Source organism: Malus sylvestris, chromosome 9 (assembly GCF_916048215.2).
Source record: "Malus sylvestris chromosome 9, drMalSylv7.2, whole genome shotgun sequence".
Lineage (NCBI taxonomy): Eukaryota > Viridiplantae > Streptophyta > Magnoliopsida > Rosales > Rosaceae > Malus > Malus sylvestris.
In genome coordinates this window covers 30,753,342-30,779,927 of record NC_062268.1, presented here as the reverse complement: position 1 = coordinate 30,779,927, position 26,586 = coordinate 30,753,342, and the positions used below count along the sequence as shown (strand labels likewise).

The following is a 26,586-nucleotide window of genomic DNA, read 5'->3' as shown; positions in this document are numbered from 1 at the left end:
CCTTGGCGGGTTGTTCCAAAAGCACTCGCAAGGCGGAAACAGTTTCGTCAAAATAAACGGGTAAAATGACCCGACCCGAAATCGTGAATGTATTTGGTGGATCTTGAAAAGCCACCAAATTTCCGGCTACTATTGAAGGTAAATCGTGAATGTAAATCGCCGTGCTCCTTTCGCCGTTTAGGAGTAAACATTTGAATGAAATGTGTGGAAAGTATGTGAATTACGTAAATAATGTGACAACTTTGCAGGAAATGTTCGAACGAAATGAGTGAAATGCATGATTATGTTAAAAGGTTGCTCTATGAACTTTTTACATGGGAAAAAAAGCCATTCAAACACTTCAAGTTCTGCATCCAATCCTTTCACCATTCGATCTATATGCTATTTCAATTCTTCTTTACTCTAGCAGAATGAATTTCTTTCTCCTGTCTTCGTCACCGCTATCGATTTCAAATGTCCTCACAGCTCCATGCACAGTGGTCACCCCGCTTTCATCTAGACTGCAAAGCTGATGCCCCTGAGATGCCAACCATGTCACAAGCGTTGCTGGGTTCTGGTCCAGCAGGCGTAGTAATTGCTAATACTACTACGGATTTCTACTTCTTCAACTATACTTATGATACTCATAAGCTCATATTTATAAGAGCCTTGAAGAGGGAAACGATTTCGGACTCCAGGGGATTACCGCTGGAGAGGAAACAATTGTAAGGAACTTCATTTGGTAAGTTTGTGGTACATTCAGACTAATGCTGGAAGGTAGGCTTCAATCCTTGGAAATTCCTCCAAAGCCATTCTTGGCTTCTCCTACAAGATCTCAACATTCTGGCACATCATCATCATCTCGATAAAATGTTAATGATTTCCAAAGAGAAAATTGATGTCACTGAATCTAGTTAAAATACTCTGCATGCAATTGATACTAAGTTATAAAGCGTATATGCACAAAAGGTGAGTGTCATGCGAATAAATTACAGTTTTACATGATGTCCTCCGTCCTCGTGAACAGAGGCTGATGGATAGATATACCGTATCTAAGTGAAACTCTGGTGATGTCTAATTTTCTGGAGTTGTACATGTGAATTAGACCAGTCGAGTCAAATACTTGTAGAGTATATGTGATATAAACAATTTTGGAAACTAAATATTCTAAGATTCCAAGGCCTTACTTGTAAACTGAATTGATGACTGGGAAGAAGTTTCTGTCTTATGGAAAAACAACATCCTTCCATAAAGGAGCCAAATACTCAAGGGAAGCAGCTCGACACGTCTTTTAATTAATAGTTTGTCAAACTTCGAATTCTCTTCAATTAATTCCTCTATTTTGTTGCAAAGTTTCCTGCCATTCACGGGCTCAAAATAATTCTCATCTCTTGAAGTACTTACTATTGAGGCAATGCATGAAAACAAGGCATATAGATATCAAAAGTATGGATTGTTCAAGTAGGCCTAAAGCATTTTCTTTCAGGTTATATATTGAAACTCTTACCAGTTTCAGTTTCAAATCTAAGGCAGCCTGCTGTCTCTGGGATGCAAAAAACTTGAGCGACTGAGAGAGAAAAACAACAAGGTTCAAATTAGAAACAGATATATACTATACAAAGCTCGAGAAATATTACAACGACAAGGAAACAAGATCTTACTCCAATTCTCTGCATTTCAAGAGACCTATGTAATGCTTTTCTTTTAGATAGAAGATTCCCACATATTGGCTTAAAAGGCCGTCGGTAATTTCTCCCACGGTAGATAATAATAGCATGGCCCTTTTTTAGCTTATCCACAGAGACGAGAACCCCACCACTTTCTGCTTCAAGAAGCTTCGCGGTGTACATGACCTGTCCAAACAGTTTCTGCATTGTAATAACTTTGACTACCTCCCTGTGCTTCCAGTGCTGATGAATACCTTCCTTTACCCCATTAAAGACCCCACGCCTACCTGAAGCCAACATTGAAGCAATGAGATACGATTACAAAGACAACTCATCAACCAAGATAACTACCAGATCGATTTCAATTAAGGGTTCAGAAATAAACTAGTGTCCCCTCCAAACAAGCTCTTGAATAACACCAGATAAAGAGTACGGCTCTAATAGAAGATTTTTGAAAACGTCAATTTGACTAGGCAACATATCACAATCAAAAGGAATTACACATAAATATACAGAGAAATGAAAAGTAAGCAAAAGGTTAAGCCATGAGTGGGACTGTAAAAAGAATCCTAGCTCTCTTAAACGTCATCTGCAGACTGCTAAAACATCTCAGAGTTGGAACCCCAATGAGGCCAGGAGTTAAAGATCTATAGTGGTAAGTAATGAAAATCTGATTTAGTTCCCAGCTTTCGATATGCAAACCCTTTTTTTTATTTGGATGAGAAGAAACACAAACCTCAATGCAAACTCAAGAAGAATAAAGTTTGGAAGAGCTATACATCATTACACACTATATATATATATCAAGATTAATCTCTTACTTTATTAAAATTTATATAAAAAAAAAAAAAAAAAAAAAAAAAAACCCATGATGGTTCACCCAGATAGAACTCAACCATCCATTACAAATCCACTGACCCACAAAAAAAGAAAAATAACAACAAAATTGAAGAAAATACTGGTAATATGGGACTAATGAGTGATTCAATATATAAATATCAAACCACAGATAATGAATGTAGGGAGAATAAAGTAGGGTTAGAGATAGCTATGTGTACAACAGACGGAAGTTTATCTTTACCAAGTACTAAGCAACTATGCATCTGCAGTCCTATCTTTCGGAAACATTCTCTCTCTTCTTCAGTCATCATTTCTTGGTCAACATCCTGCTCAGCCGGTGTCCATTGATAATTCAACTTTGATAACTTATTTGTTGATTTCTCTATTTTTCTGTTTAGCTGAAAACCATAACAAACTATTATAAATGGAAAACATTATAAAAAAAGTGAAAAGTGGTAATGAAGGTTTCATGGATTAGCATCTTACAATGAACGCTCTGTGCTCTTGATTCCTCAGCTCCCTCCCCAGTCGTGCCTTTTCAGCTTCCAGCTTAATTTCAATGTCTTTATTTCTTCTTATAAGGTCTCCATACTCTGTTTGGATATTATGGAATTCTGATAATGTTCCCACTGTGCCAGTACTGCCTAATGGTTCATCATCTTCAGAAAAAGTTTCAATTGCTTTCAGGCGTGCATGTTCTTCATGGAGTTGCCATCTATTGAGCTCTATTTCTCTTTTTGCTACTAAATCCGAAACTCCACAAGGAAGAAAGTCCTTGCCTCTATAGAGTAATATAATAAACTTATTGCGCAGTAACAGAACTCCTCCTGTGAGACACTGCATTAGTAAAAATTATCCTTGAGTTACATAATTAGTCAAGAACTTGAGATTAAGTTTTCATTTTGTTGTTGATATTACAGCTTAACTGAATTTATGATAACAGAAAAGGAAAATTGCCAATTTTGAGTTCTGATCAGGCGATATTCATTAAGGAAAATGAGCGGCTGACTTTTCCTCAAATGTTAGCCATTAATATACACCTTTTATTACCCAATAATGATAGGATGCATAAATAGCGTTTTGATTGAGTCGTGGATGTCATGTATATGCATACATTTTCTTAAACTTGCCTTCAGCTCATATGCCATTTGCTCATTGTTTGTATTTGGAACTCCGAACTTCACAGCAATCTTTGCTATCTGACTTTTCTCCCACAACTTTAAGATGGCAGCAGCCAAGCCTTGAAGTTTCCTGTTCCTTCCTTGAGAACGTTGAAAAAGGAAAACAAAATTAGAAAACATTTCATACATACAAATGCATGTTTGCACCACCATGCATTGTCAATTATGTCTATTTTTATGTCAGTAGGGAAGGTAATACCTAAGACAAAATGAGTAGGCAATGAACGAGCGGACTTCCTCAAGTTAGTTAGTTCATCATCTGTTAGCCTTGATCTAGTGTTTGGTGGACAACGCCTAATTGGAGCCTTAAATCCAGGAACCACTTCTGGGAGCAAGTCCGCATCTACTGGCAAAGGCTTATGCATCCACCAGTCAATGAATCGAGGTCCTAAGCCATCCAATAATCTATCTGCTTCCTTCTCATACAAGGACCTACTTGTTGGTTGGCAACTCACATTGGTTTCTAGAAAGATTTGTGTAGGATCCTCTTTGTCGTTCTTTTTGTTCAACTTTTCATCCACAGCACTTTCAAAAGTTTCAGATTGATAAATACTACTTTTTTCTAAATCCAGCTGAATGAGATCTGAGGATGATGTTTCTTGACAGCCAGCAGAGCGTGGGTGCCTCTTTGGAAAAAATTTCGAAGTTGATTGATAATTGCACCCTCTATAAATAACAAGTGAGTCTTTATTTCTCCAAACAACCATGCCTCCAGTCTTCATCTGTGTATGAAACATATGCACATATATATAATCACCAAGAGAACATGTAATAACTAAAAAGAACAGAAAAACAAATCCAAAGCAGCGCGCTAGAGAACTACTGAACTAGGAATGTGGATCACTTAATATAATTCTCATAATGAATATATCTCATTCTTTTAGAAAAAGTTCACCCCATAATATGCGAAAATAAGAAGTAGAGCAGTCATATAAACACACAACGAAGTCCCAATAGGCAAAAGCCCAACAATGCAGGAGCTGGAATTGATATGAATCTCAATATTCAATGTTCTTCAAGCAGACAATTAAAAAAAAAACTGAACATAAATATAACATGCTGCAGAAGGACAACTATATCAAATCAACTATATAAACCAAAATACTATACCATCTCAATCAGTTTAATTTGTTGAACTCAGGCAAATGTCTAGCAACTGTCTGAATATAGCATTCTGGTCTGCATAAAACAAAAAAAGAAAGTAAAGGTAGAACATCAAACCTCAAGAATCTCTTGAGCTCTATACATATTCTGGCAGAGTGGCACGTCGAATTTGAGCATGGCGAGCTCATTCCCCTTCCAAATGAACTTAACATCATCAACAACGGCTTGAGTGACCCCGGCCTTCTTAACCTTGATCCATTTCCTCAACTTTGCTGCCTCACCTCTCAACCTCTCAAGCAACTCTTTCTCAAGGCTCAATTCTGCCGCACTTGCCACCCTTTCCCTCTTTACTCTCGGAAACACCATCCTTTCCTCCCTCTCCCACGGCATTTTCTTCCCGGAAATCCTCGAGTCGTTGGCCTTTCCAAGTCCCTCCAAGCAATCCCCTATTCCAAACTCCCCAAAACCTCTGTGGGTTCCTACCGAATTATCCTCTTGTACGAGCCCCTCCAAGCAATCCCAAATCCCAAACTCCCCAAAACCTTCCTGGGGTTTTTCTGGATTCTCATTTGGTCCAAGCCTCTCAATGCTCTGGACAATTTGCTTGATTGCTCTCTCCCCTCTAATGCCGACCAACTTGCCTCCTAGCTCCGAATCGGAGTTTTCGGGTTTGGCATTGCCGGGGATCTTCCTATTTCTGGGTTTTGAGAAGTCAATGACTTGGTGGGGTTGAAGAAGAAGCGGACCCTTCATCCATGGAGCTGCAGGCGCCTTAACGGAAGCGTCGGAGCTCGAAAAGGACTCCAATGGGGGCGTGGAATGCGGGGTTTTGGAGGGAGTCGGGTTTTGTGGAGGTTTTGGGTTTAAGGAAGATGAGATGGAAAATTGCGCGTGAGAGGGAAGAAGATGGGCGGTGTTTGGGAGAGTGGAAAGAGGGGAGAGGAAGAGAGTGGCGGGCATAGTTAGCGTCTGAGCGATTGCGGAGGACAGGGAGATAAAGTCTCACCGTTTTCTTATCCTCTGTGTTCTGCAAAACTGGTGATGGTTTGATGATTGATCAATCGTTGGACTTACATTTCGGTTTGGGATTTTGGCAGCTTCTTTTTTTTTGGCACCATAAAAAAATTAGACATGGCAATTCGTGTAGTCGACATTAAACTCAACCTGTTTAACAATTTTTATTTATTTTTTATTTTTTTTTTAACAAACGACACTAAGGAGAAGGATAGACAGTAGGCTTAGCATCACAATGAGTTAATAATAATATGATCTATATTCGTTTTTGGTGAAAATCGAATCTAAGACCTTTCATTTACAAGTTAAAGAAGAATATCACTAAATCGTAATACTAAGTGGCCGATCGGTAACATTGTTGTAGTGGTAAATTTAATTGAAGGAGATACAGGGTTGCGGTGAAGGAGAGAGAGAAAAAAGAGGTGTAAGGCAGGAATTTCAATATGATTCAAAGAAGTCACAACTAAAGTCTATTTGTTTGACCTTCAAAATATTGTGGTGGTTCCAACGGTAAAAACATAACCCGTTTGAGAAGGTGCCTTTTGCAGGTCTGAGAAATAACCAGCGTCAGCATAACCAATAAGGCAAACCTCATTCTGAAGACTAAGGGGGTATGATCTATTCTAGGGTTCATAGGGATAGATTAAGTCCAGATTTGTAGTACATTTGAGGCAATGAATGATGCCTTTAACACCATTCCGGTGTCGGTGTGTTGACGCGTTGCTATATCTTGCTAAAAAATTAACGATGAAGGAGATGTCTGGTCTAGTACAATGAACTAAGTTTTCGTGGTTGTTGTCTCTCTCTCTCAATCGATGAGAACCTTTGATAGCGGGCCTAACAACACTATGGCTTACTACTCAACCTTAAATCTTATAGCGACATCTATTGTCTAGATATGAGGTTGTGGTTTTTTGTGGCTCTTGCAGTTTGTGCTCCTGGCAAACAACTACGAGGACGAAGCTCGTCACCTTGCTGGAGGTGACTTATAAGCTATAACAATGCTTGTTTGTCTATTATTAGAAAATCATCAAATGGTGGTGCGGTCTTTTCTCCATGACAGTTCTACAACTTTCAAGGTTCAATCATTATGAGTTCTACCTCCATGTTGGTTGGATGTAGGTCACTCATGGCATGTATGAGACTGTAAATGTAGAGTTGTAAACATTGCCATACAGAAGTCAAATGTTCCACACAACGTTGTACAGTCAACAGAAGCAAAGGTACAATCCCTTCAAATGTGTTTTGGTGAGAGTTTTCTCTCTTTCACTCATTTCTACAATCCCCTTATATTTTAAACTTAAACCGCAGCACATCTCTAGTTTCACAGTTTTTAAATACAAAAAAAGAAAAAGAAAGGAGGACGAGAGTTCGAAACTATTCCATTAATTTAGTGGAGAAGGGGGGAGTTTCGAGCTTAGAGCACTAGGGTAGAAACCCATCTACCTATCCACTAAAATATTGAATCACATGCGGAAAAGAATATCTGATTTGATTAAAAAAATCCTAATTCATTCAAAGCATGCCACAAAAGTTTACGAGCTACAGTTTATTCCAATGACTACATGGTCTACGGGACTTGGGAACAACTGAATTAGATATGGAGGAGATAAAGTTCCTCTTTGTGCTCAAAATATCTTCTCTGCTGGCTTCTATATACAAGAAAAGACGACAGCCATAGAAACAGATCCAACCATCACGAAAATCATTGACAAACGAGAGCCGCAGAAAGCTAATCCATGCAGTGAGTGCATCATAAGACCTTTGATTCATCGTCCAAGGGGTCACGAAGCGTTCCACACATCCAATCCATCCATATGGTAAAATGGCCATAGTTATGGCGGTATGTAGTATGATGTATGGTGTGGTAGCCGGCACCCATGACAGGCCATATTTTGGCATGGATGCAATCGTGAATGTTCGCTGTCCATATGGCCTCGATAAATAGGAGCGCTATGTGGGTTGTAAAATGCGTTGGTACTAGAAATAGAGCTAAAACATGTGGAAATGCCTGCAGTATCCCATCAATCGGGTGAAAAGCCAAACCTGACATAAACAGATCCAAAACAGTCGAGCATTAGCAAAATAAGTAAGGAAAGGATTTCAAAAATGTGATGACAAGTTGAACCAGATGAAAATAATGTTAAGTTGAACTACTTTCATTAATTTAATGAAGTAAAGAACAGTGATTGTTTTTCCCTTGCATCACATTTGTCGGGAATAACAAGCGGAGTGGATCGGGAAACAAGTGACTCTTACAAGATTAAACTCAGGAAAACAAAACAGGAATTGTTCAAATGACATTGATTTTCATTAAAAAAAAACTTAAAATGGCCTTTACTTGTGAAAAACTGATACTTTATTAACATGTCATAAACAAAAGTTGATAAGCTGTCAATCTCAAGACAGAACAGACGAAGCTCAAGCAGAATGCAGAACAATTAAACTAAGCACTATCGGTCCTCGGAGACCGCCACACTCAAATCAACATGAATACGAAAGAAAAAGGTACGTGAAAATTTTCTGGTATGGGATTCCGATGAACTGAAGCACACAATAAGCCCAAAACAACCAGTAATACTATTCCGATGATCAGTATCGCATGAAACCACAACTTTGGTCCATGAACATTACCCACAAAATAACCATCACGAGGACTCCAAAGGAGGAATGTTCTTTTAAAATGGCTTACAAAGACATAAATCATTATTTGTGTACCTGAGTTCTACCGAAACCTAGTCCATGTGTGGTGGATACATAGATTGTTTCCTACCTAATTTTGGAATGCCCTTCGTAGGAAAAGCATAATATCAGAAGCCTATACCATGCCAAAACTCAACTGGGTGATAACAAGGTTAATTTATTTGTCAACCAATGATCCTGGGGAAGAACTACAGGACATTAAAGTTCTTTTATCAAATCCTAGTTGGGGAGGAAGAATTTGCAGAGTGAATGAAAGATCATCATTAGCTTTTTAAGGTGAAAGTGCACAGAAAATCCTTCCATGTAATTTTCATGCTTCTTACTTATCCAGAAAGCAACTGAGAGTTGCAAAGTTGGTTTCCATAAGTACACTGAGAGTGGCAGAGTAAGTTAGAGCCAAAATTGCCATATGAAAGTGATTAACCATCTTATGTCACGGAAAAAGAAAGGAAAAAGAACAAAGAAATCAACTTTTTTAAAAGGGAAACTGTTATCCTTCTGCCATCAAGTCCTTGAAACGTGTTAGGGCGGGTAAAACAAACTTAAAATACAATGATAATAACAATCAAGATATATCATATATGGTCTTCCAGAGGAGAAAGAATTCAGGAAACAATGTCACAGAAATATGTAACCTCATCAAGTCCACCAAACGCGGATTTTACATATGCCATAACACAATCACACACACACACACACACACACACACACACACACACATATATATGCACTCATGATCCAAATCAGATAATATGCGAAAACATTCAAAATGACAAAGTATGAAAGTTGAGTAGTTTGATAGCTTACCAGCAAACGGAGAGAGGGTGTTCTGCTTGTTGTAGATGTGATGGGTAGCATGAAGATATTTATACAGAGGTTTTATGTCATGCAACTCCCTGTGCATCCAATAAATTCCGAACTCCACAAATACAAGATAAATTGCTAAATACAAGAGGTAAGCGGGCCAACCAACATCACTTATTCTTGCAAAGCACTTAGCCCAGCCATTTTCAACCATGTACTCAGAAACAGTTGGAAGAGCACTGTACCAAGGCATGGCCTTCATGGCAACATATATTTGCAAAAGCATGGCCTTATTAGAGGGAATGGCATCTGCAATGAGGAAACAAATAAACAATAACATAAATTGGTATTCATCCTAAGTTCCTAACAGTAGTTGTTAATACGCACGAAATTCTACGGTCAAGTAACAAAACATCATAGGATCCACAACCTTGTAACCTACTCAGTTGTAGTATGTATGCTGAATCTTTGTCAAAATTTAATCATCAATCAATACGAAAGAGAAAGCCTGCGTAAAGCGGAAGCCTTGTGCACTGGGTACGACTTAAATCAATACGAAAGAGAAAGTTCAGATCAGATCCATCAATGTACATCAGAAACAAATTGAACAAACATAGTCCATCTAATTTTCCTGAGATTAAAATAAACTACTCATAGAAAACAATATTGAAGAAAGAGAGCAACAACAACAACAACAACAACAACAAAGCCTTTTCCCAGTAAGTGGGGTCGGCTATATGAATCCTAGAACGCCATTGCGCTCAGTTTTGTGTCATGTCCTCCGTTAGATCCAAGTACTCTAAGTCTTTTCTTAGAGTCTCTTCCAAAGTTTTCCTAGGTCTTCCTCTACCCCTTCGGCCCTGAACTTCTGTCCCGTAGTCACATCTTCGAACCGGAGCGTCAGTAGGCCTTCTTTGCACATGTCCAAACCACCGTAACCGATTTTCTCTCCTCTTTCCTTCAATTTCGGCTACTCCTACTTTACCTCGGATATCCTCATTCCTAATCTTATCCTTTCTCGTGTGCCCACACATCCAACGAAGCATCCTCATCTCTACTACACCTACGTGTTAATGCTTCACCGCCCAACATTCTGTGCCATACAGCATCGCCGGCCTTATTGTCGTCCTATAAAATTTTCCCTTGAGCTTCAGTGGCCTACGACGGTCACACAACACGCCGGATACACTCTTCCACTTCATCCATCCAGCTTGTATTCTATGGGTGAGATCTCCATCAAATTCTCCGTTCTTTTGCAAGATAGATCCTAGGTAGCGAAAACAGTCGCTCTTTGGTATTTCCTAATCTCCGATCCTCACCCCTAACTCATTTTGGCCTCCGTTTGCACTGAACTTGCACTCCATATATTCTGTCTTTGATCGGCTTAGGCGAAGACCTTTAGATTCCAACACTTCTCTCCAAAGGTTAAGCTTCGCGTTTACCTCTTCCTGCGTTTCATCTATCAACACTATATCGTTTGCAAAAAACATACACCAAAGAATATCATCTTAAATATTAAGTTTGTGATCTTCGCTAGATTGCTCCGGTCATTAGTGTGGATAAGTATGTAAATGGATAGAGACAGGAAGCAAACACAAGATGTACGTGGTTCACCCAGATTGGCTACGTCCACGGAGTAAAGGAGTTCTCATTAATTGTGAAGGGTTTACACAGTACATAGGTTCAAGCTCTCCTTTAGTGAGTACAAGTGAATGATTTAGTACAAATGACATTAGGAAATATTATGGGAGAATGATCTTGTAATCACGAAACTTTTAAGTACCGAAGTGTGGTATCGTCTTCACTTGCCTTATCTGTCTCATAGGTAGATGTGGCATCTTCTTTGGAAGTACTCTTCCTCCCTCCAGGGGTGTATCTTTAACTGGTGGAGATGCACAAGGTAATGTATCAATTTCACTTGAAGCTTACTTGTAGTTTCAGGCTTGGTCAAGCGCGATACAAACCATGTAGTAGGAGTCTCCCAAGTCGCCGAGCTAGGGGATCTGCTGAAAGAGGTGATAGACAAGGTAAGCAATCAGAGCTCTAAGCAATCAGTCCCAGATCAGAAGTTTGATTTCGAGTTCTGGCTGATTGTTATCCTTCTCCTTATCTTGCAGGCAGCATGAAGGATAAAGAGAAGAAAAGGAGAAAAGGTGATATGAGATACTTTTGCTTTTGAAGAAGTAACTTTCCACAGGCTTATTCTTGAACTGGGCTGGAAGGTTTTCTGGTTTCCGCCAGAGTATAAGGCCGACTGAAGAATTTAAGGGTCAAAACAAGTCCATCAAATCTAGAGTACGTTCGACCCTGCTGATATGGGATACTTTTGCTGTTGACAAAGTAGTGGATGTATCGGCACGTGTTCTGTTGCGCTTGTCTCCACATGCTTCCTTGTATCCTTCTCACTTGCCCTATTTGTTCCTCAGGCAGATGTGGTATCTTCTCGGGAAGCATAAGATGTTGAAGATGAGTACTCGAGAGCAATGCCAGGTAAGTAATTCCAGGCAGTCAGTTCCGGACTGGAAGCTTGATTCCAAGTGCTGACTGATTGCTCTCTTTCTCCTTGTCTTGCAGGTAAGAACAAGGCCAAAGGAAAAGACAGGGAAAAAACATGATATGGGATACTCTTGCTTTTAACCCTGATGATATGAGATATTCTTGCTCTGGTGTAGCTTGTTTGCAGAGGTATTCTCGGGGGGAAAGAAAGCTGAGTATTTCGAGAGGCTTCGTTAGGAGTGCCCTGTCAGATATGAGGAAGGGTTGAGTATTTTTGCAGGTCTGCCTGTCCGTTGAGGATGGAGGTCGATATATATAGGAGTCTCCCTAACAAGGAGTAATGCTATTCCTTTACCCTGCTTGGTCATAGCACGGTAGTGGGAGCTGCCAGCTTCACGTGTTTTAACTCTGTCAGAGCACTTTGAAAAAGTGGTCTGTGGTATCTAGAAAGCTGATGTTAGGTGTGAAGATTACAGACAAGCTTTATCCAAGAAGATCTGGCTCTCGAAGTTGAGAAAGCGGTGTGAGGATTACAGACAAGCTTTATCTAAGGGGCTCTCGAAGTTGAGAAAGCGGTGCCTCTTCGGTTTTCGAACAAGCAATCCTGTCGGGGATCTGTCTCTCGAGATTCGGAGAACGGTGCCTCTTCGATGTTTGAGAAAGCAATCCTGCTAGGAGTCTGGCTCTCGAGATTAGGAGAGCGGTGTCTCGTCGCTTTTTGAGGAAGTAATCATGTTGGGAGTCTGGCTCTCGAGATTCGGAGGGCGGTGCCTCTTCGATCTTGAAACAAGCAATCTTGTTGGGAGTGTTTTCTTGAATGTGAGTAAAGGTTAGGCCTGTTTGCTAGTCTACCTTGCCACGGAGCACAGAGGTTGACACACAGGGACTTTCCAATTATCCAGCAGTGGTCCTGTTCCTTTACCCTTGTGGGTAATAATATGGTAGCTAGACCTTCAAAATTTAGGTGTCTAAACTTTGTTAGTGTTGTTTCTTTGCTATTCTTTTACCCTTCTTGGTCATAGCGATGTAATGGGAGCTGCAAGCTTCACTTGTCTAAACTTTGTCAGAGATTTTTGGCAAAGTTATCTGTGGTACCCGTGAGCTGATATTGCGTGTGGAAAGTGGATGATTGAACAGTAAGATTTACATTCATGTGCTTTCTACTTCACCAGAAATCTTCGACAGAATGCCCGTAATTTTCGCAAAGTTGAGTGTGCATGTGACAGGTGCTGACAAGGCTGAAAAAGCAGGTGCCTCTTCGATTTCTGAGATTGGCCCTCGTGGTCTTTGAGCAGCCCAACTTTTGAGAAAGCAAGCGCCTCTTCGATTTCTGCGATCGACCTTCGTGGTCTTTGAGCAGCCCAGCTTTTGAAAAAGCAAACGTCTCTTCGTTTCCTGAGATCGGCCCTCGTGGTCTCTGAGCAGCCCAGCTTTTGAGAAAGCAAACGCCTTTTCGATTTCTGAGCAGGCGCCTCTTCGATTTCTGAAGCTCCATCGAGTGCAGATTTTTATAGAGGCTGGTATTAAGTTCCAAAGCACACTTGAATCTCCACCAGTAGAAGCTCCCTTCTTGCATTTCTAAGATCTTGATTTATCCGACCTCTTCTCTCTTCAACACCCTTGAAAATGTCTGACCCCTCCGACCGTCGTTTTGACTTGAACCTTTGTTGAAGAGGCAGCCACGCCTTCTCCAGACAACATATGGCGCCCATCCTTCTTATCCCTTACTGGTCCTCTTACCGTTGGGGATTCCGTGATGAAGAATGATATGACCGCTGCGGTGGTGGCCAGGAACCTTCTCACTCCCAAAGATAACAGACTACTTTCCAAACGGTCTGATGAGTTGGCTGTTAAGGATTCTCTGGCTCTCAGTGTTCAGTGTGCAGGTTCTGTGTCTAATATGGCCCAACGCCTATTTGCTCGAACTCGCCAAGTTGAATCATTGGCGGCTGAAGTGATGAGTCTCAAACAGGAGATTAGAGGGCTCAAGCATAAGAATAAACAGTTGCACCGGCTCGCACATGACTATGCTACAAACATGAAGAGGAAGCTTGACCAGATGAAGAAATCTGATGGTCAGATTTTACATGATCATTAGAGGTTTGTGGGTTTGTTCCAAAGGCATTTATTGCCTTCGTCTTCTGGGGCTGTACCGCGTAATGAAGCTCCAAATGATCAACCTCCGATGCCTCCTCCTTCTAAGGTGCTGTCCAGTACTGAGGCTCCGAATGATCCCCCTCCGGTGCCTTCTCTTTCTGGGGCTCTACCGACTGCTGAGGCTTCTCCTAAGCAACCTTTGTGAAGGCTTCTTCTTGTTTGTTTATTTTGACTCATGTATATGTACATATTTGTAACTTATTGGAGATATCAATAAATAAGCTTTGTTTCATTTCAACGTATTGTGTTAAATACACCAAAGCCTTCTTCGCTAAGTTCTTTGAATTTTTCTTTTGTTGAAGCTTGTATGTTGAAGCTTTGTGAGTGGAGCATGTAGGTTGAGGTAGTGTTCCCTTAATTTCCCGAGTGGGGAAAACTTCTCGATTGGAGACTTGAAAAAATCCAAGTCACTGAGTGGGGTCGGCTATATGAATCTTAGAACGCCATTGTGCTCGATCCTGTGTCATGTCCTCCGTTAGATCCAAGTACTCTAAGTCTTTTCTTAGAGTCTCTTCCAAAGTTTTCCTAGGTCTTCCTCTACCCCTTCGGCCCTGAACCTCTGTCTCGTAGTTGCATCTTCTAACCGGAGCGTCAGTAGGCCTTCTTTGCACATGTCCAAACCACCGTAACCGATTTTCTCTCAGCTTTCCTTCAATTTCGGCTACTCCTACTTTACCTCGGATATCCTCATTCCTAATCTTATCCTTTCTCGTGTGCCCACACATCCAACGAAGCATCCTCATCTCCGCTACACCCATTTTGTGTACGTGTTGATGCTTCACCGCCCAACATTCTGTGCCATACAGCATCGCCGGCCTTATTGCCGTCCTATAGAATTTTCCCTTGAGCTTCAGTGGCATACGACGATCACACAACACGCCGGATGCACTCTTCCACTTCATCCATCCAGCTTGTATTCTATGGTTGAGATCTCCATCTAATTCTCCGTTCTTTTGCAAGATAGATCCTAGGTAGCGAAAACGGTCGCTCTTTGGTATTTCCTGATCTCTGATCCTCACCCCTAACTCATTTTGGCACCATTTGCACTGAACTTGCACTCCATATATTCTGTCTTTGATCGGCTTAGGCGAAGACCTTTAGATTCCAACACTTCTCTCCAAAGGTTAAGCTTCGCATTTACCCCTTCCTGAGTTTCATCTATCAACACTAAATCGTCTGCGAAAAGCATACACCAAGGAATATCATCTTGAATATGTCCTGTTAACTCATCCATTACCAACGCAAAAAGGTAAGGACTTAAGGATGAGCCTTGATGTAATCCTACAGTTATGGGGAAGCTTTCGGTTTGTCCTTCATGAGTTCTTACGGCAGTCTTTGCCCCTTCATACATATCCTTTATAGCTTGGATATATGCTACTCATACTCCTTTCTTCTCTAAAATTCTCCAAAGAATGTCTCTTAGGACCCTATCATACGCTTTTTCCAAATCTATAAAGACCATGTGTAAATCTTTTTTCCCATCTCTATATCTTTCCATCAATCTTCGTAAGAGATAGATTGCCTCCATGGTTGAGCGCCCTGGCATGAACCCGAATTGGTTGTCCGAAACCCGTGTCTCTTGCCTCAATCTATGCTCAATGACTCTCCCAGAGCTTCATTGTATGACTCATTAGCTTAATACCCCTATAGTTCATGCAATTTTGTACGTCGCCCTTATTCTTGTAAATAGGCACCAAGGTGCTCTTTCGCCACTCGTTTGGCATCTTCTTCGTTTTCAAAATCCTATTGAAAAGGTCAGTGAGCCATGTTATACCTGTCTCTCCCAAGGCTTTCCATACTTCAATCGATATATCGTCTGGGCCCACTGCTTTTCTATGCTTCATCTTCTTCAAAGCTACAACCACTTCTTCCTTCCTGATTCGACGATAAAAGGAGTAGTTTCTACACTCTTCTGAGTTACTCAACTCCTCTAAAGAAGTACTCATTTCATGTCCTTCATTGAAAAGATTATGAAAATAACCTCTCCATTTGTCTTTGACCGCGTTCTCTGTAGCAAGAACCTTTCCATCCTCATCCTTGATGCACCTCACTTGGTTTAGGTCCCTTGTCTTCTTTTCCCTTGCTCTAGCTAGTTTATAGATATCCAACTCTCCTTCTTTGGTATCTAGTCGCTTATACATATCGTCATAAGCCGCTATCTTAGCTTCTCTCACAGCTTTCTTCGCCTCTTGCTTCGCTCTTCTATACCTTTCACCATTTTCATCGGTCTTATCCTTGTATAAGGCTTTACAACATTCCTTCTTAGCCTTCACCTTTGTTTGTACCTCCTCATTCCACCACCAAGATTCCTTTTGGTGTGGAGCAAAGCCCTTGGACTCTTCTAATACCTCTTTTGCTACTTTTCGGATACAGCTAGCCATGGAATCCCACATTTGGCTAGCTTCCCCCTCTCTATCCCACACACACTGGGTGATTACTTTCTCTTTGAAAATGACTTGTTTTTCTCCTTTTAGATTCCACCATCTAGTCCTTGGGCACTTCCAAGTCTTGTTCTTTTTTCTCACTCTTTTGATATGTACATCCATCACCAACAAGCGATGTTGATTAGCCAAGCTCTCCCCCGGTATAACTTTGCAATCCTTACAAGTTATACGATCCCCTTTCCTCATTAGAAGAAAATCTATTTGTGTTTTTGACGACCCACTCTTGTAAGTGATCACATGTTCTTCTCTCTTCTTAAAGAAGGCGTTGGCTAAGAAGATATCATATGCCATTGCAAAATCCAAGATAGCTTCCCCATCCTCGTTTCTCTCTCCAAAACCATGGCCACCATGAAAACCTCCATAGTTGCATGTCTCCCTGCCCACGTGTCCATTTAAATCTCCTCCTATAAATAACTTCTCCGTCTGAGCAATTCCTTGCACCAAGTCTCCAAGGTCTTCCCAAAATTTCTCCTTCGAACTCGTATCCAACCCTGCTTGAGGTGCGTACGCACTAATCACATTGATGAGTTCTTGTCCTATTACAATCTTGATTGCCATGATTCTATCTCCTACCCTCTTGACATCTACAACATCTTGTGTCAAGGTCTTGTCCACAATGATGCCAACACCGTTTCTCGTTCTCTTTATGCCCGAATACCAAAGCTTAAACCCTGAGTTTTCTAGATCCTTTGCCTTAAGACCAACCCACTTAGTTTCTTGTAGGCACATAATATTTATCCTTCTCCTCACCATAACTTCCACTACTTTCATAGATTTTCCCGTTAAGGTTCCTATATTCCACGTTCCTAAACACATTCTACTCTCTTGAACTCTACCCTTCTGTCCTAACTTCTTCACCATCCCCCGTCTAATAGGATCAAAGTACTTCTTTTGTGTGTCCTGTGTAAAGTTGATAGGAGCATATGCTCCCAAACAACTTTGAGTGGAGTCGTTCGAAAAGAAGTTTCTATGGCCCCCTTGCTCATTTAACACTGCATCCGGGTGCCGATGGAGATACAGCGACCCTTGCTCACTTATTACTGTGCTCAGGCCACACAACGCGCCATTTACGGGTGACGTCCTAGCTTTAGCGTAATTTCGTTCTGGATTCATTGTCATAAGGATTCGACGTAACTGTGGAGTGCCGGCTGTCGACTACCTGACGCTTTCCCCCTCCTCCTTTATCCGGGCTTGGGACCGGCAATGTAAGATAAACTTACACATGCGGAGTTATTGAAGAAAGAGAGCAATGAAAAAAAAAGTCAAACCAACAAACAAATAAACAGATTCAAAAGTTTTGAACCAAGCAAAAGCCAATCTGCTAAATAGATTTCCAAAATCACTAAAACTCAGTGAGACAGAGAGAATCCTTAATCCATACTTTGAAAATAACAAGAGTAATTAGATAGAAATCTTAAGAAATCACATACCTACTCAAGAACAATGTGATGGTCTCTAATTATGTTTTATTTTTCTGTGAATTGAGACGATACTCTAATTAATCTAATTTGATATTCGAACTCAGGTACAGAGAGAAAAGCACATTCCTCTAGCCATCTCGAGTACCGCTGTTTTTTTTTTTTTAATGTTCCGAAAATTTTCATAAATCAATGAGAGGAGTGATATTCACACTCAATAACCAACACTACCCACCAAACGACAGACTCATATAATTCATCCCACAGCCAAACCACAACTTTTTTTTTCACAGAAGATAACGAAAAATAAAGGGTGTATTCAATTGGCAATTTGAAAAATTTTAATGGATTTATAAATTCATGGAATTTTATGGAGTTTAACTGATTTGTAGAGATTATATGTAAAATTTTGATTCAATTCCCTCAAAATCTTATGGAAATATGTGAGATTTGTGAATGCTTAAAATATAGTACAAAATCCCTCTGATTCCTCAAATTTTCCGAATTCTTTAAATTCTAATTCTAATTGAATACACCTGAAATATGATTACTTAAAATTCTAATTGAATAATTTAGATTCATTAAAAGATTTAAAATCTCTTAAAATATATACACCCCTAAAAGTCAACACCACTATAGAGAGAGCATTGGACATTGGTGATTGGTGATTGGTGTACCTTTGGGGAGATAAACGTTGCGTTTCAGGTAGTAAATGTACAGGCACCAAAGGAAGCCGGAGACGAGGTAGATCAAGGTCCCGCCGACGTAGTTGCGCAGCCACGTCTGGAAGAAGTGGGGGAGTGGGTCCCACACTCTATTGGGGACGATGGTGCCGAGCACAATGCGGTTGTAAAACGTCGTCTCCTCCAAGAACGGGTTCAGGTAGGAGTCCTCCATCGGCACGACACAATTTTTCCGGCGATGGGTCGCCGCCGGAGATTTGAACAGCGAATAAAAAGGGCGGAGAGAGAGAGAGGGACAGACGGAGCAACAGAGGCAGGTAGGCTGCGCTGGAGGCGAACAACTGGTTCCGAGATTCGTTTGTCTGTTTTGTTACGGCATATGCTATATCATAAGCTTAGCTATGCGTGGATGAATTAAGTACGCTTTATTGTGCTATCACTTGATATGCTCAAGGGGCGGACTATCGTGCTTCATGTAGCCCTACCCCTACCACCGTTTTGTAAAGTTGGAGATTACATTCCAATCCTTGAAAAAAGTTTATTTTTATTTACATCCTTTGAAAATTGATTTTGATCTCATTTTATCTACTGTAATTTAAAAGTCGTCATTTTATTTCCTGAAACTCAAAGTTTGCTCGACCTTACTATATTTTCATTTCTTTTGTCAAATTCGCTTGATTTTGGTTCCACTTTGCCTCTGCAACTTGATTTTGATCTTATTTTGTCATCTGAAACATAAAATTCGTCATTTTACTTCATAAAGCTCAAAATTCACTCCATATTGTCTTAATTTTGTTAAATTCTTCCAAAAGCCATCAAATATGAGGATGTGGATCAAAAATTGCATATGTGGAAAAAAAAAAGGAGGACTATAGTAAAATGGTAAACCAAAACCCAAAAGTAAGAGAACGACTTTTTGGTTTCATTTATCCTACTACTATTGTCCGATCTTGCCAGCAAGAATCCCTTCCTCTCTTGCTCTCTATCAACTAGGGGTGGGCAAACGGGTACAGGAATCACGGGTGGGGGAGGAATCGCAGGTGGGGGTGGGTAATCAAGGTTTGGCGTGGGTATGGGCCGGTTCCTAATTTTAAAAAAGAGAAATGGGGTGGGGCGAGGCTTTGAGATTTTAGGTTTGGGCCGATTCCAAAAGTATAGAAAAACGGGTACCCGAACTGGTCCGTTTGCAAAAATACCCTCGTGTTGGGTACTATCTCCTAGGCCCACTTCCTATTGTTCCTTCTGAGTCTCACTCTCGAACACTACACACACACACCTTACTTCCCCGTGTTTTCCCCCTCCCCTAATCTCTCGAACCTTCTCCCTCATTCCTTTTCTTTGTTTCTTTTCCCCCCATCTCTGCAACTCTCCTTCCTGGGCACAGACACACCACACCCACACCCCATCGAGAAATGATATGATGCCGCTGCCCTCCTCCCCCACCAACTCCTTTGTCTCTTCATCCGATCTCGACACTAAGGTAATCATTTCCTTCATTTCTTCCAATTTCATCAATTTCTTAATTTTGATTTACAAAATTTATGAAAAGTTGTGAAATTTTCAATCACAGGTTTGGCTTCTGGCACTCCTTGTCCGGGTTGAAGACGGTATGCGACCAGATCTCTCCGTTTGAGTCGTCCAACTGACCCAAAAAATGTGGCTTCTATAATTTTGGGTGGAGGTGTCGGAACTCGCCTCTGTAATTATTGTTGGAAAAAGAGCAGTTGATGGGGATGATGACCGGAGTGCCGGTGGGGATGGGGTCGACATCGGACACGTTGTTGGCGGAGGCGATCTGGGTGGGGAAGGAGTTGAAGAGGTAAGCGATGGAGGAGGGAAAGTTGTAGAAAGGAGGGAGGGACCAGAAGGTGAGGACCTATAGGAACCGGCCAGTTTCAAAAGGGCCGGGTTAATTAGGTCCAAATCTTATTTTGAAAAATCCAAAACCCGCCCTGCCCTGCCCCGTGTTATTTACAAATGGGTCGGTCTGGTTCATTCAATTTTGGGCCCTGCTTGTGCCCACCCCTACTATTAACCCAGCCTCTCCCTCTCACTCTTTCTCTAAGATTGATTTGCTATCCATGGAATTGGAGCAAATTTTATTATGTGGGTATGATCTGGATGCACCAAACTAATCTATTTTATTTTTTATTTTTTTTCAATTCTCTGCAACTCAAGCACAACAAGCCAAACAAATCACAATCCTTAATTTCTTCTTTTAAACATTATTTTATGACTATTAGATTTTGTCGCATGGTGGAGATTTATAATCAAATTCATCTCTACTATGTGTTAACATTCAACAATTCATACTGGAGATAAAATGATGACTTTTGAGTTTCATGGGGTAAAGAGGAATCGAAAAAAAGTTCCAGGGACAAAGTGAAATCCAAATGAAGTTCCAGGGAGTGTAGCTAAAAATAAGCCTATAATATTACATTTTTACCCATTCATATCGACAACTTTAACACCTATTTGTCAGAAGAAACGAAAGCATGATAAAATAGAACAAATTTTATGTTTAAGAGAATAAGGTGGTTAATTTTGAGTGACAAGAAGTAAAGTAGAATCAAAATCGAATTTTAGATACTCACAGCTAAAAATAAACCTTCTACAAATACCAAAATTGTAAATGTATGTCGCTTGTGCTACAAAATTTTTAGAGTAAATTACATAGTAGCCCCTCAGGTTTGAGGTCAATTACAACCTCATACAACAACTTTAAAACATTTCACTTTCATACATCCAGTACCATTTTATTTCAAAATAACACATCCGTTAGATTTTCCATCCATTAGTCTATTAAATGCTGACGTGGCTGCCACATTTGTGCTGATGAGGCTGCCATGTGGCAAAAAAAATAATTTTTTAATTTTTTTAATCTAATCTTCTAAATATTAAAAAAAAAAAAAAACTTGAAAACGCAGAACCCCCCCCACCTCTCTTCTTCCTCTCTGTTTCTTCTTCTCCGCCCACTCTTTCTTTTCTCCCTCTCTGCTCTCTGCTATCCTTTTTCACTTTTTCTTCAGCCTTCCTCCCCTCTCTCTCTCTCTCTCTCTTCTCGGTGCGGCATCGTTACATGGTTTGAGATTAACCATTCAAAAATCAAAACTTTGACCGCATTCGTAAGCACCCCAAACCCACCAACCAAGCACTGAAAAAATTCAAAATTTGAATACATACCTCGTTGTTAGAGCCGACCGACGAGCCGACGAGAGGAGCACTGGGTCCGGGTTTTTTTGGGGGGGGGGGGGAAGTTTTCTAGGTTTAGTTGCAGATTTTTTGGGGGTGGATGTTTCCAGGTTTGCTTGCGGCGTCGGGGGGGGGGGGAAGAAGAGAGGTTGCGGCGCGCGGGGGGGGGGGGGGTATGTGGGTTTGTATGCAGAGAGCAGAGAGGGAGAAAAGAAGAGGTTTCGGATCTGGGTTTGTTTGGGGGGGTAAGTTTTCTGGGTTTGGTTGCAGATTTTTTGGGGGTGGATGTTTCCAGGTTTGCTTGCGGCGTCGGGGGGGGGGGGGGAAGAAGAGAGGTTGCGGCGCGTGGGGGGGGTATGTGGGTTTGTATGCAGAGAGCAGAGAGGGAGAAAAGAAAGAGTGGTTGGTGTTTTTCTGTGTTGGGCGGAGAAGAAGAAACAAATGAAGGGAGAAGAGAGGTGGGGGGGTTTCTGCGTTTTCAAGTTTTTTTTTTTTTTTTTAAATATTTAGAAGATTAAATTAAAAAAAATTAAAAAATTAAAAAATTATTTTTTTTGCCACGTGGCAGCCTCATCAGCACAAATGTGGCAGCCACGTCAGCATATAACAGACTAATGGATGGAAAATCTAACGGAGGTGTTATTTTGAAATAAAATGGTACTGGATGTATGAATGTGAAATGTTTTAAAATTGTTGTATGGGGTTGTAATTGACCTCAAACCTGATGGGCTACTATGTAATTTACTCTTTTTTTTTTATGATGCACTACTTAAATGGTGAGGAAGAAGAGGGGTGTACATGAGAACGGATGAGGAAGAAGAGGGATCTAGATTCTAGATGGTGGGGAAGATGAAGGGCTGATTTGGTATTGCTGTGCTTTGAAAAAAAAATCTGCTTCTGCTGTGCTATGAGAATAAGCGACTGTGAAATAAAGCTGTAGAGTGTTTGGTAAACTTTTTTGTAAAAATGCTTTTGAAAAAAAAAAAGCAGTATTATAGTGTTTGGTAAACTTTTATGTAAAATAGATGTGAAAAAAAGCCGGTTTTTCAAAGCTGGGTTTTGCAGCTTCTTGTTTTTGGCTTTTTTTCATCCAAAACTGTGAAAAAAAACTAAAGCTGAATGTTTACCAAACACAAAAAATCTTCCAGCTTTTTTTTATACCAGCTTTTTTCAGAATCACCTCATTACCAAACCAGGCCGAAATGTTGTCTTTATTTTTTTAATCTTATTATTATTATTATTATTATTAAATTGTTTTTAATGGTTTTAATTATTTTAAAAACACTTTTTTTAAAATTATTTTTATTATTCACGTGGCATTGTAGAACTCACATGTCTGTCATATCAACGCACTAGCAAAATAATCGATGAAAATAGTGAAGGACTAATCAAATTTATTTGCAACAACCAATTACAGGGACTTTTGACTGATTTTGAAATTGAGGGATCAAAATGAAAAACTAAGTTAATTTTAGGACCATTTGTGATAATTTTTTTTAATGTTTAATTTCTAGGGTTTAAATGGTCATTTTATTTAGAGTATATGAGTAATTAATATGAAATTTTTATGTGAGTTGTAATCAACAAAAGGTGTGAGGTAAATAAAATAACACTAAAGCTAAAATGATGAAACAATACTATAATATTTTTTGTCAAATATCATTTATATGTTTATGTTCATAATCAAATAAAGGGAACAATGTATAAATGGGATTAAAATATCATTGAAATTTAACTACACCATACATGAAATATTATACAACAAATTATGGATCAAAACCAAGTAGCAAAGGGGCAACCCTCAACAAAGGCTCCAATGTGTTAGGTAAGAATTTTCTAGCAAACAACAAACACATTGAAGTTGTATTGCCATTATACGTGCATTTTGATCCGAACCGAATCCGATTCAGAAGCTCATTCGAAATATCAATCCATCCAATTTTTCCAGGATGAGGACCACCTCTTGACCAATCCACCCAAGTGACGCTCCTCTTTGAACTCAACTCAGTGTACAACAAGTTCACAAGTGTTGGAATATAGTGCTCATCAATGTAACAGGGAGGGTTGCAGTACTGTTGAAAGATCGGATAATATTTACGATCAGAAACGATGTGGACGGCAAGCTCACGGTGCACTTCGAACCACTGAGACCCCTTTCTCCAATTTGTGATGTTTATCATGGGGTACATTTGAGGGTTGTATCGGCCCCGGCCTGGCTTTCTAGGGTCATCAAATGAGTTCAGGAAGCTTTGGTTTGAGTTGATGAGATAGTCATATGCTGTTGTGAAGTTGAATAAAGGGATGCAGGATTCAGAAAGCAGCACAAATCTTTGGTTAGAAATGTCAAGAAGTCCATTTGCTAAGAGGCGTCTCTCGGCATCTAACATTGTTGATGTTCCCCAATAGACCGGCTGCAACCAAATGAATAGTATTGGTCTCAAATGATTGTTACTTTGGATAATCCAATGTGATGTATATATAGCAAAGATTGTTTAATTTCTTTCTTCTTTTTTGGTCAGACTTCAGAATACAGAAACTTAATCTTCACCACAATAGTCTAGAATATATGAGTTCATAGTGGCGAGTTTGGGTTAATTGTAACGTTCAACAAGATGACACATTATGACTTGAAAATGACATGAAGTGTGCAGATTTGGGTTGATTTTTGCTTCACTCAGAGACAAATATATGACACTGTCCACACTCTAAACAACAATAATTTATGAAGATCTTATCTTTTTTAAAACGAAAATAACACAGAATTCTGCATTTTTATGATATGTGAATGTCTAGTAATTTAATCCGAGTGATTTTTTGAAAAATAAAACACTAGCTAGAAATGTGTCTGATACCAATATCTAAAATGAAAAATGTTTGTAATATACATTACTATCAAACACAAGCATGACATGTTGACAGGACTTGGATATATGAATACTGCAGTTCAAAAATAATATCGATGTTATTAGATCAATGAGAAGTAATTGCATAAATAATTTGTATTGCATATTAATTTGATCAAACATGTTAAAAAACTTCAGTTATAGAAATAGAATCTTTACCACTACGGTGGTTTAAGTTTTCTCACCAATTGGGGGATTTTAAGTTCAACTCACATAAACGGCAAGTTTGAAACTAAAGTTAATGTCATTGCGTACTTAGCCCAAGTGCTCCCCAATATTATTGTATGAGAAATAATGAAGGGAGCTAACCTGGCTATGAATTCTTCTACCGTGGAAGACAGAATCTTTAGGCACTGATTCATTGAAATCAGGGTGTGCGTGCACAAAAATGGAGTATAGTCCTTCATGTCCCTTGAAAAACTTCTCCCACAAGGGAGACAAAGGTAGAGGTCCCTTTGTCAAGAACATGAAAGCAACTTTCGGAACAAGCTTGTAAGGCAAATCTTGAATTCTAGGAACCATTGATGCTCTCCGAAACAACTCCTCGTCACTCATATTGTGTACGAGGAGGTTTTGTTCTGTCAGTGAAACACTTGTATAGTTAGATGTCCCAGTCTTGGAGAAAGATGGTATTAGAAATGGTGGTGGTGGTGGAGGCGGCGAGGGGAGCAGTTTTGGTGATGGTGGAGGAGGCAGCGGTGGGAGCAGTTTTGGTGTTGGTGGTGGAGGCGGCGGTGGGAGCAGTTTTGGTAATGGCGGTGGCAACAATTGAGCTTGAGGTGATGATGATTGTAAAGGAAAGATATTGTTAATGGAATTTAGGGAGGCTTGAAAAGTAGTGAGTGAGAAGCTCTGGAAATATAAGGTAACCATGATACCTAGTGACAAACCTATACCAAAGAATAGGAAATGAAGGACATGGTTTAACTGGATTAGGGTTCGAAAGGGCCGGAAAGTTGATTGAATTTGGGGTTGCTCGTGACTCGTCATTGTCATTGGGCAGATAGGAAAAAAGAGATCGATCGAGGAAGGAGTTTCCTGACTAGCTCATCAAACTGCTAATAACAAAGTCAAGCTGAACGCTCTTGCAAATAGGCTTTGTGGGGAAGGTAATGCATGTTCTTAGTGGACTTTCTACATCGTGCTTCGAAGTTAATTAAGCAGGAGAGTAATAACATATTAGCCGTAAGTAATCAGTAAAGACCCTTTCGGAATTTATATCAGTTGGAAATTAAGTTGTCCAAGAACTTGAAGCAACTTTTAACTTGTGTAATCTATGGGTGTTGACAAACTATTTCTTCAACATCACGCAACGTAATCAGATAATATTTTTTTTAAATAACCTATGCTTGTTTTTGAATTGACGTCCCATGAAACACCAATGATACTTGGTTTTGTCCAGCGGTTTATGCCACCTAGCCCCATATAACAAACAAACGAGAAGCCTAGAGAGAGGACCAGCAATTTGTTGCTAATCCAAATTATAAATTTATAATTAAAAGTTAAAATCCACCAAATAATAACAGGGGCCGAGACCGAAAACCTGTAGGCAAATGTTTTTCTCTTTATTTGAAAGGTCTGAGCACAAAAGGGAGTGAAAAGGATTCCTCTCTTATATACATGACTCTCCTTGTCAAAACTGCATGGCCACTATGGAAACCATTAGCATTCAACATCATCCTTCTTTCTGAGCTATTTTTGTTTCCGGCCTTGCTTGAAGCTCTCTTTCCATTCTCCTCCTTCATTTGAAGCTCTCTTGCCATTCGTCTTGATGAGCTGCGTTGATCTTCCTCTTTGCACTTCCTCCCCCAAATGTGTTTCCTTCTGCTGACTGACCTGTAATGCATTTGCGACAAAACAATGAAGCACATGCATAATCAAAGTATCTATAAAATGTTTCAGACCTAAAAAAAAAACACATAAAACTTGATGATATATACGATCAAGTAATCTGGTAAATCATCGATTCGATAGAAGATGGATGCCATCATTCTTAATATG

General features: G+C 40.0%; 3 protein-coding genes across 9 annotated transcripts; all 3 read right to left on the bottom strand.

The window, feature by feature from the left end:
- Positions 1-203: 203 nt before the first annotated feature.
- On the bottom strand, positions 204-5,890 carry LOC126582209 (chloroplastic group IIA intron splicing facilitator CRS1, chloroplastic). 7 transcript variants are annotated; one of them, XR_007609310.1, is made up of 9 exons: positions 4,889-5,890; positions 3,867-4,389; positions 3,617-3,747; positions 2,973-3,323; positions 2,728-2,884; positions 1,641-1,933; positions 1,487-1,546; positions 1,167-1,336; positions 204-903 (listed from the first exon to the last, which is right to left on the bottom strand). XR_007609310.1 is itself a non-coding variant. In XM_050246261.1 (8 exons), exons 1-8 carry the CDS (start codon positions 5,729-5,731, stop codon positions 1,304-1,306), a joined length of 2,391 nt encoding a protein of 796 aa, XP_050102218.1. In that variant the 5' UTR covers positions 5,732-5,890; the 3' UTR covers positions 204-1,303. The 7 variants fall into 7 exon arrangements, 4 of the variants coding, with proteins under 4 accessions (XP_050102218.1, XP_050102219.1, XP_050102216.1 ...); XR_007609308.1 differs by having other exon boundaries at positions 204-822; XR_007609309.1 differs by having other exon boundaries at positions 204-804.
- A 1,370-nt stretch (positions 5,891-7,260) lies between these two features.
- Positions 7,261-18,959, bottom strand: LOC126582199 (delta(7)-sterol-C5(6)-desaturase-like). Its single transcript, XM_050246239.1, has 3 exons — positions 18,485-18,959; positions 9,296-9,601; positions 7,261-7,831 (listed from the first exon to the last, which is right to left on the bottom strand). The coding sequence occupies exons 1-3, from the start codon at positions 18,702-18,704 to the stop codon at positions 7,539-7,541; spliced, it is 819 nt and encodes a 272-aa protein (XP_050102196.1). The 5' UTR covers positions 18,705-18,959; the 3' UTR covers positions 7,261-7,538.
- Positions 18,960-23,448: 4,489 nt separating this feature from the next.
- On the bottom strand, positions 23,449-25,575 carry LOC126582198 (glycosyltransferase BC10). Its single transcript, XM_050246237.1, has 3 exons — positions 25,340-25,575; positions 24,895-25,255; positions 23,449-24,093 (listed from the first exon to the last, which is right to left on the bottom strand). The coding sequence occupies exons 1-3, from the start codon at positions 25,573-25,575 to the stop codon at positions 23,449-23,451; spliced, it is 1,242 nt and encodes a 413-aa protein (XP_050102194.1).
- Positions 25,576-26,586: the final 1,011 nt, after the last annotated feature.